The sequence below is a fragment of the Lontra canadensis genome, unplaced genomic scaffold, assembly GCF_010015895.1.
Source record: "Lontra canadensis isolate GAN:19392208 unplaced genomic scaffold, GSC_riverotter_1.0 scaffold201, whole genome shotgun sequence".
NCBI lineage: Eukaryota > Metazoa > Chordata > Mammalia > Carnivora > Mustelidae > Lontra > Lontra canadensis.
In genome coordinates this window covers 1,226,335-1,235,631 of record NW_022631195.1, presented here as the reverse complement: position 1 = coordinate 1,235,631, position 9,297 = coordinate 1,226,335, and the positions used below count along the sequence as shown (strand labels likewise).

Genomic DNA, 9,297 nt, shown 5'->3' with positions numbered 1-9,297 from the left:
CTCTAAGTGCACTCATCTGGGAGGATGAAGTTTAAGAACCACCCGTCACAGCCATGAGCAGTCTCCTTTGTGAGACTCTCCCCGTCTCCTGCTGGCACGGCACTCGCTGCTAGGTGGGCACTACCTGGTTCCAGCCCACGTTTGTGCAAATAAACTCTTTAACACTTTGATGTACCTCACTTTAGCTCTTTAAAGGCTTAAAAACGAAGAAGGGTTTTTACATTTTTAAGTGGGGGAAAAAAGGCTATTTTGTGACATTTCAAAGTTCTGTTGAAATGAGATTTCAGTGTGACCAAATAAAGTTTATTGGAACAGAGCTGGCCACTCTTGTGCGAAGCGAGCAAAGTTCTCACTTGCTGGCCTTGTCCCCTTGGGTAGGAACTCCATGCCCTCCAGCCTTAGAGGAGTCATTTTTGTCTCTCAATTCTGAGTGTGATTTGTTCACTGAAATGTCCCAATACAACCGAGAATTCAGTAGAAATAACCCCCGGAGGCTCCGACTCCAGTCCGGAGCCTCCATCACAGAGGTCAGGGTGAGGAGCCCTTTCTTAGCCTCACCAGGCGAACGAGAAGCGTGACGCTGGCCTGCTCGGCAGCTCTGAACTCCGGCTGTGTCTGTGCACATCCCGTGCGCCAGCGGCTCTGCAGAGGGAGGGCAGGAGGACCGCCTGTCGGGAGTGCGAGCTTCGGGATCGTGCGTCCTACTTTCAAGGTGTATTTCCCAGTTTGGGCTTCAGTGACTATAACGAGTATTTTTAAGACTATCCAGAACTCTGTTTCAGAGCAGTTGTTACCTTGGATTTCTCTGTTGGAGACCATAAACCCATAATTTTGACCTGAAACTGCTTTTTACTCAGTTACCAGATTAAGCTTTGATGTGGGACATTGGATTGGAACCACGGAGCTTCCTGGAAGCTTCACAAAGGGGTGGGGGGTGCAGAGCCCAGGTGAGTTCACGCAGTGTGGGGGGCTCGCACTCAGAGCCCAGGAAATGTTTGTCTCAACGTCCTGACCTCGAGCATGGGGATGCTCCCCAGGGCAGTATTCACTTGCTCAGCACTCGGGGAAGAGCGGAGGCCCGCTGGCATCAGGAATTTCCACGGAGGGGAGGGGCATCTGGCGAGCTCCTGACAGTGGAGCGTGTGACTTGATCTCGTTGTCACTTTGAGCCCCACATTGAGTGTAGAGATTTTTTTTTTTTTTTTAAGTTTCCACAGAGATCTGAAAAAGATCCAGAAAATGGACAAGGTGGAAAAGGGTAATCTTGCAAGTGTGAACGTCCATTCTCTGTACAAGGCCTTGTGCGGGCCTGGGAACAAAGATGGCCCTCGGGTCCGGTCAGTGGTAGGGCTGACCACTGAGGAGGGTGCGCAGCTGCTCGGGGCACACGGGGTCCACACACCCCAGCCTGGCAAGAGCTGGACTGAGGCAAGCGGAGCAGAGCCAGCACCCACCACCTGGTTTTTGTAGGCCCCAGAGGGGAAGATGGTCTTTAAATGGCTGAAAACAAGATGATTTTGTGACACGTGAAATTAAGGTTTCGACACCAGTACAAAATTTTTATCGAACACGATTGTGCCCATTGATGTAGGTCGCGTCTGCCTGCTTTCAAGCAGAAGAGGCCAAGCGGGCGGAATCCTCGAGACCTGGGAAGCTGCCACAGTCGCTTCCGGCCATCTCCTGCCATGGCAGCAGGGGAGTGGAGGGCAGGGCTGCCCTGCAGCTGCCGTGGGAGGGACGGCGAGCTCACGGCCACCACGTCCAGTCTATCGACGGAGGACAGTACTCCGCCGCCAGCACTCCTGACTGAAAGCGGCACAGAGCAAGCCTGGTGGGGGCTGGAAGGCGGCAGAGCAGTAAACCCCTCCTTCCGTGTGTCTGGAACGCGGCGGGAGCAGAGGGCCGTCCCAGACCCTCCGGGGCCTGCGGAGTGGACACACCCAACAGTGTGGAGGCAGACTGCTGGCCACCCCAGCCAGGTGCACAGGGACGAGGGGGAGCATGCCTCAGTGCCCTTTGGGCAGGGGAAGGGAGTGCTGACTCGGGGGCTTGTCCACTGGGCAACTCCTGGAACCCCAAGCCTCATCAGCCCGTTTCGGCGTGGAAACGTGCCTTCTCCCCGGAAGCGCTGCCAGGGGGCTTTAGGTGGGCTCCAGGTGAGAGCTCGGTCCTCTGAGGGCCTCTCGGAAAGGGGCTGTGTGTGTTCTCCCCGATGCCAGCAATGGGGTGGCCTGGAAAGCGCCTCTCCTCTCTACTCATATAATTTAAAACCACTGAGGCCCAGCTACGTGGCCCTTTGGTGGCAGCAGAGCTCGGGGCACCCTGAGCCTCGGGGCGTGTAAGCCTGGCTCAGACCCCAAGTCCCCATCCCTGCTTGCACCAGCCAAGTTCCAGCCACCCCGCACAGCAGAAGCCCTCAGTGGCTCTCAACCCGAACCGTGTGTCCACATGAGCAAGCCCCCCAGGTGAGGCTCGCTGCCCCTCCAGCCGGCCGGCACGGTCACTCTCCCAGCCAGCAGTCAAAGCACAGGACACGGCCAGCGGGAAGCCCCGTCCAAGTGGGGAGGGAAGGCTGACCACGCCAGCTCCATCAGCTGCTGGACGCTGGACAGGCCTCTGACCTCCGCTCCGTCGCCTGTGCAGTGGGGGAAATGTCCACCTGCAGCGAGTGACCACAGGTGCAGTGCTTGGACGGGAGCTCAGCACCCGTCTGTTCCACCCGGAAACGCCGTGTGCTCGCAGCTGCCTCGCCAGAGACTGGCCTGTGGAGACACGTGTACAGACGGTGTACTTCGGGTCAGCTTGACAATATCAAGAGCTTTAAAATGTTCACATTCTGCGTCCTCTGTTCCCACTTCTAAACAGTTTCAGTACATGAAATGGTTTTACCACTAACGTCACTGTGATTTTTAATAGAAAAAAAAACACAGAAAGCTGCTACGCTCCGTGTCCCTCCCTCACCTCAAAATCTCAACGTCAAAACCTTGACACCCAGTGTAACGTATGAGGAGCTGGGGCCTTGGGGAGGAAACTCAGCGTGGGTTCAGAGTCCCCAGAGAACTCCCGACCGCTGGAATCTTGTGAGGGCACGGGGAGAGGCCTGCAGCCGGCCAGGCCAGCCTGCGGTGCTCGGTTTGCTGTGTCCGAGGCGACACCGCGCGCCCACCCAGGGGACGGCATGTTCTGCAGCCACGAGCCACAGCTGCCACACTCAGGCCTTCAGTGAACAGAGCTACCACACGCAGACGCAGCGTCCATCGGTCTCCGTGGCTGTCTGTGGGCAAAAGGACTTTGAGATTCTTTTTTAAGTTTGTTTTTACTTTTTTTCCCCAAATGTATCCTGAGTATGTACTCCCTGAACACATGTAACAGTCACGACAGACACACCTTGCACGGAAGGCCTCCATCACTGGGCGGGGGGACACGGCACTTAGCATATGTGAGGGCCAAGCGGCAGCTGGACAGCCCCGTCCACTCCCGGCCTCGGGGCCGCGGGGCCCCGCTGGCCGCTGACGCTGCAGGTGACAGTCCGCACCCCTCAGTGGAGCCTGGCCCAGACCCCACCTGGGGGCTCTACCCGGGATCGGCCTCTGCAACCCTACCTCTCCGTGGGCAGCACCACCCGCCATGCCCACCCTGCCGTGACCTGCACTCGGAGGGAGAAGAATTACCGGAGAGGCTGGGGGTGCCCTGCCCTGCATGGGGCCGGCAGGGAGCAGGGCAGGGCTCGTGAGTCGTTTCTCAGGGAAGCTCCCGCACGCTGCTCAGGCCGGTTTACCGGAGACTTGTGGGCAGGTTGCCTGACAGAGAGCCGACTGTGGAGGCGGGAACACTGCCGGGGGAACACAGACCAAAGCAAATGTCTGCAAAAATCAGGACCCCAAGTCCCCTAAGTGGGGGCTGGTTATGCTGGAAGCTACAGAGTTGGCCACAGACCCTGAACACTCCCACCCTGGAGGCAGCCAGCAGAGACCCCGCTCCCCTCCACCCTGCACACTCTCACTGCCAAGGACTGAACGGGTGTCCCCCACCAAGTTCATGTTGAAGCCCTAACCCCCGGTGTGACTGTTTATGGCGATGGGGCCTTCGGGGAGATTAAGCTTAAGTGAAGTAGTCGGTGGGGGGCTCCGACCCAACGACAGGACTGGTGTCTGGAAAGAGGGGAAGAGAGAGCTCTCCTCTCCCACACATGCTTGTGGCCGGAGGAAAGGCTGTCTGCAGGCCGCTCACCAGGACCCGACTCTGCTGGGACTCTGACCTCACACTTCCAGCCTCCAGAACTGTGAGGACACAGAGTTCCACTGTTTAAGCCACTTACTCTAGGATGTCGTAGCAGCCCGAGCTGCCTGAGACACCCACTTAGAGGGTCCCAGGAGCGGCCCCTGCTCCCCTTTCCCCAACTCCACCACAACCCTGGCAACAGCCTCTCCATCAGGCTCCCAGCCTGAGCCCCTGTGCTCTGCTCCGCTCTCAACTCATCATCCAGTGAGGCCCTTTCAGAGCAACTGTGACATCACCCCCTCTCCGCTAGAGTTGAGCCGAAGTCCTCAGAGAGGCCTTCGGGGCCTGCCCTCCCCATGCTCTGCTCACCCCCTCACCAGCCACAGCTGCCCAGGTCGTGCACTATGAGATGCTCTCCCTGCCCAGAACCCCCCCTCCTCAGACCACTCTGCTCCCTTCAAATCTTTGCTCATAAACCATCTCCTCCTGGAGGCCCCACCCATGACCCAACTTAGGATGGCAGCCCAGCTCTTCTGGTGCTGGGTCCCTGCTCTATTTCTTTTCTTTCTTTCTTTTTTAAAAAAGATTTTGGGGCATCTGGGAGGCTCAATGGGTCAAAGGTCTGCCTTCAGCTCAGGTCATGATCTCAGGGTCCTGGGATCCAGCCCCACATCGGGCTCCCTGCTCGGTGGGGAGCCTGCTTCCCCCTCTCTGCCCACTTGTGATCTCTGTCAAATAAATAAATATTTTTTAAAAAGATTTTATTTATTTGAGAGAGAGAAACACAAGAGGGGGTAGAGGCTCTGAGCAGGGAGCCAGACACAGGGCTCCATCCCAGGACCTGGGAATATGACCTAAGTCCAAGGCAGACCCTTAACTGACCAAGCCACCCAGGTGCCACTCCTTTTCCTTTGTAAGGATTTATTTTAGAGAGAGAGAGAGAGCGAGCATGAGTGGGGGGAGGGGCTGAGGGAGAGAATCTCCCACACATTCCCTGCTGAGCAAGGGGTCTCGATCCCAGGACCCTGAGATCATGACACGAGCGGAAATCAAGAGTCAGAGGCTTAATCGACCAAGCCACCCAGGGGCCACCCCTGCTCTCTTTCTGCACCACTGACCCTCCTCTGACAAGCTTTGCCAGTCATTGTGTATTACGCATTTTGTAATGTCTCCCCCTCACCACTACAATGTTAGCTCCATGAGGTCAAGGATGTGAGGCAGGAAAATGCAATGTCCACACTAGAACACAGGGCTGAAAAAAGCAAATAAGCAGAGAGCTCGGATGCTACATGAGGCCAGGCTGAGTGACCACCGTGTCCACACAAAGGCCTTGGCCTGGACTCCCGAAGGCAACCATACACGGCCACACCGGAGCAGCAGGCGCCCTCACCCAGCAACAAGACCAACAGCCGGGGTAGGGGAAGGTGCCGCCTGATGCCCACCCAGAAGGACACTAGTTTATAACTGCTTTATTTCCAGGAAAAAAAAGGAAGATCCAGGTTTCTCAACGGAAAGACACTGACACGATTACATTCACACATCTCACTGAGGAACGGCTCCTGGAAGGGCAGGCTTTGTCTGGGGACACCCGTCAGAGCCAGTTGTCCCCAGTGACTGCAATGGGGTCGCAAGCTCGGTCAGGCCTGCAGTTTGAGCTCACACCTCTTCTCCAGGTCAGCCATCTCCTTGAGGACCAGCGCCACGCTGTACCGCAGCTCTTGGAACTTGGCTGTGGGGACCTCAAAGCGGTGTGCCGAGCCGTCTGAAAGCTTCAGCTGCATCAGGACACTCGGCTGTAGGGAGCGTGCCAGGGCACTGGTGGAGATCGCCACATCCACCCTCCAGCACAAGCGGGAAACATGGGGCAGCCAGGCCCCCTGCTGCCTGGCCACAGAGTTGAGGAGAGGCCGTTGGCTCCCAAACACCACACTGGCCAAGTCTGTAACCAGGTCTTGGGGGATGCAGAGCTCCTGGAGCTGGTCCTGGAAAGCGTCGGGCTTCAGGCTGGCTGGGGGCAGCCGGATGGCCTGCTGGAGCAGTGTGTTTGTGCCGGCGAGGAGGACGCCCAGCCGTTCTTCTGACAGGTCTGCACTAGCCCTGAGGCGCTGCACAGCCTCCCGGCAGTCCTCTCCCTGCAGACTGCTGACCACCAGCTTCAGCAACTTTCTGAATGTGCCCCTGTCCAGGTCTCCCAGGAGCCGGGGCATTGCGGCCACTTCTGGGGGGAGCTGGGTCCCCAGGAAACTCACCCGGCCACTGTGACTATCGGCAGGATAATGCAGGTATGGGGCTGCAGTCCCCACGGCAGACATGGCTGCTTCCTCCTCTTTGATCAGGCAGCCCAGAGGAAAGGTCCCAGCCGCAACTGCCAGGGCGGGGGAGAAGAGAAGTCCTGTAACTCCCATGTGCTCTAGGCCAGAAAATGAGGGCTAACATGGCCTCTGCCTTCAAGGTGCTGACAGCATGAATCTCCCACAACACCCAATGTCATGGGAGGTGCTCTGAGAGCAGGTGGCAAACGGGCCCACTTTAATCCCAGAGAAGAGAGGAGCCAGGAGGTGGGAGCGAAGGGAGACAGGGTGGGGAGGGAAAGAGAACCAGAAACCAGAAGAGGAGAAATAAGTTCTTCAAATACCTAATGGAGAAAAGAGTGAAGGAGAAGAAAAGTCCAGGGAACCCAGGGACGTAACAGCCACTGCTGCTGTCACCAACCACACTAAGATCACTCCACTTGGAATCATGACAATGGCTTTGCAGGAGCCAATAAGGAAACTGAGGCTCAAACCCAACCGCCCAAGGACCAGAACCCAGGCCTGTCTATCAGAAGTCCCGCTGTCTGCACAGCGCAAGAGAAACCAGACACAGGCAGGCAGCAGGAGGGCACGCGACAACAGAGGCACCTGCGGTGTCTGGAGGGAAGGTCTGTGTCAGTACCTGAAAGGACAGTATGATGTCCTCCAGGACAGTATGATGTCCTGGCGCGTGTCGGGTGACCGAGCCACGCACCTGCTTATACAGGAGAGGCGGGCTCGTCCGCTCCGAGCGCTGGATAGAGCTCGGCAGACACAGATCCTGTCCCCACGGCGCCCACCAGGCCCAAGGTCCTCACCATACAGCGAAGCGCGGGTGACCGGGGGGGCACAGGGAGACCTCGACTGGCTTCACCGTACCGTATCCTCCCGGAAAGGCCGGGGCCCCCTCGCCCTGCGTCAACGACCACGCAATGCCCAAACTTGGGTTCTCCGCAGCTGCCCGGCCCCTACAAGGAACGGCCTTCCACTGCCCCGGCCGCCCCGCTGCTCAGGCCCTGCTCCCGGGAGGCTGCATGCTACCCCGCGCAGACGCTCTCCTGGCTACCGGCCCGAAGAAGGAGCTGACAGAGACCGGCCAGGCTGGAACTGCGCCCCGTGCTCGCCGGAGGGACCCCGGCCACCTGCCGCACGGCCGAGCGGCCGCCCACCACCCGCTGACCGCGCCCCAAACTGCCCCGGATCGGCTTCCAGAACTTCCCGGATAGAGCGGCCGAGGAGCTAAGAAGCGGTCTTCGGCCTCCGCCCCGAAAGAGCGACCCCAACCCCGCACCCCAAAGCCTGAGACGCCCCCGCACCTGCAGAGCTCAGACTGCAGCTGAGCCGCCAAGCAAAGCCCGCCCGCGCGGCCAGACCGGAACCGGGCAGGTTCCCGGAAGCGACCCCGAGACACTTCCGGCCGCTCTAGGACGCCGGGAGGACCGGGCCCTCTGTGATCCGGCCACGTGAGTCAGGCCCACGGCGCCTGTTGTGAGGGGGTGGAGGGGCCTGGTCGGCGGGTGCACCTGCCGCCGTCGCCCGCGGGGACTTCAAAGGCCGCTCAGGGAGCGGCGGGCGCTGGGCTCCGCTGGTGTCCGGGGCGGGGGAGGGGGGCGGACCGGGAGGGCCCGGGAAAGGAGGGCCCGCACCCCTCGCGGCTGCGCACCTGCGGGCGCCTGAGCTCCCGGTGGCACATCCGAAGGCCGGGCCGTGCGGCGTGCGGGCTCCGCGGTCGCGAGTTGGCGTGGGGAGGGCGGAACCCCGTCGGCACGGGACCACTCCTCGGGGAGCACGTGGCCGGCGGGCGGACGCGGGCCGGGGCCGCTGCCCAGCGTCGAAAGCGAGACAAGCAAGAGGACGCGGCGTGGACCGACCGCGGTCGTGCGCGGAGACCCTGGTCCCAGCGGGACGGCCTCGGCGGTGGGGCCTTCGGGCGGGCGCTGGGCCGGGAGGCTGGGGCCCCGACAGCGGGGTCCGCGCCTTCGGGAAGCGGACGGGGGACCGGGAGAAGCGGGCGGTTGACAGCCCGGTCCGGGGCTTCGGCCGAGCCGCCGAGCGGGCGCCGTCGGCTCGGGCTTCCTGCCTCCAGGACCCGGAGAAGAGCAAGGGATGGCGCGGGGGTGGCCGCAGGGGCTCTTGCAAGCCCTGGGCGGGAGCAGGGAGCAGAAGGTCTTGCGTCGCCTTAAGACGCTGCTCAGATCGACCCTCAAGTCAGTCAGCCGGTCCCGGTCCCGCGAAACGGGTTCCTCGGCGTAAAAGGGCCGGGAAGGGACCCTCAGTTGGGATGGCGCCACGAGGCCAGCAGGGGACGCGCTTGACCCCCTCGGAGTCCCGCCCGCGTACCCGGAATTCCCGCCCGCCGGAAGTAGAGGCCACGCCCCCCGCAGCCCAGCCAATGAGAATCCGCTATACTTCCAGCCCCCAGTTTAGTCCAATGGGCTCTCCGTTTACAACAGCCCCGCCTCGCTGGGCCGCCCCTCCCGTCTGTGCGGTGCGGTTGGCGTCCGGAGCTGCCGCTCTCTGTGCTCGCGGGGAAAACGGGTTTTGCTGGAAAAATGAGGGGCGGCCTCGTTTACTGCGGCCGCTGGAGAGAGTGCGGGCCGGGTCACCGCGCGGCGGGCTGAGTGGTCTGCGGTCGGCTTCCCGGCTGCCGCGGGGCCGGGCGGCCGAGACCCCCGGGTCGGCGGTGCTGGCGGGTCCTCGGTCTGCGGCTGCCGGGCTGGAGCCGAGGCTTTCGTGCTACGCAAAGTGCGCGATCTTAGTCTCCTGCCGCGGCTGTCGTGGTCTC

At 60.7% G+C, this 9,297-nt stretch overlaps 1 protein-coding gene across 1 annotated transcript; it reads right to left on the bottom strand.

Moving 5' to 3' along the window:
* Positions 1-5,758: 5,758 nt before the first annotated feature.
* On the bottom strand, positions 5,759-7,874 carry COMMD5 (COMM domain containing 5). Its single transcript, XM_032848350.1, has 2 exons — positions 7,829-7,874; positions 5,759-6,586 (listed from the first exon to the last, which is right to left on the bottom strand). Exon 2 carries the CDS (start codon positions 6,531-6,533, stop codon positions 5,859-5,861), a length of 675 nt encoding a protein of 224 aa, XP_032704241.1. The 5' UTR covers positions 6,534-6,586; positions 7,829-7,874; the 3' UTR covers positions 5,759-5,858.
* Positions 7,875-9,297: the final 1,423 nt, after the last annotated feature.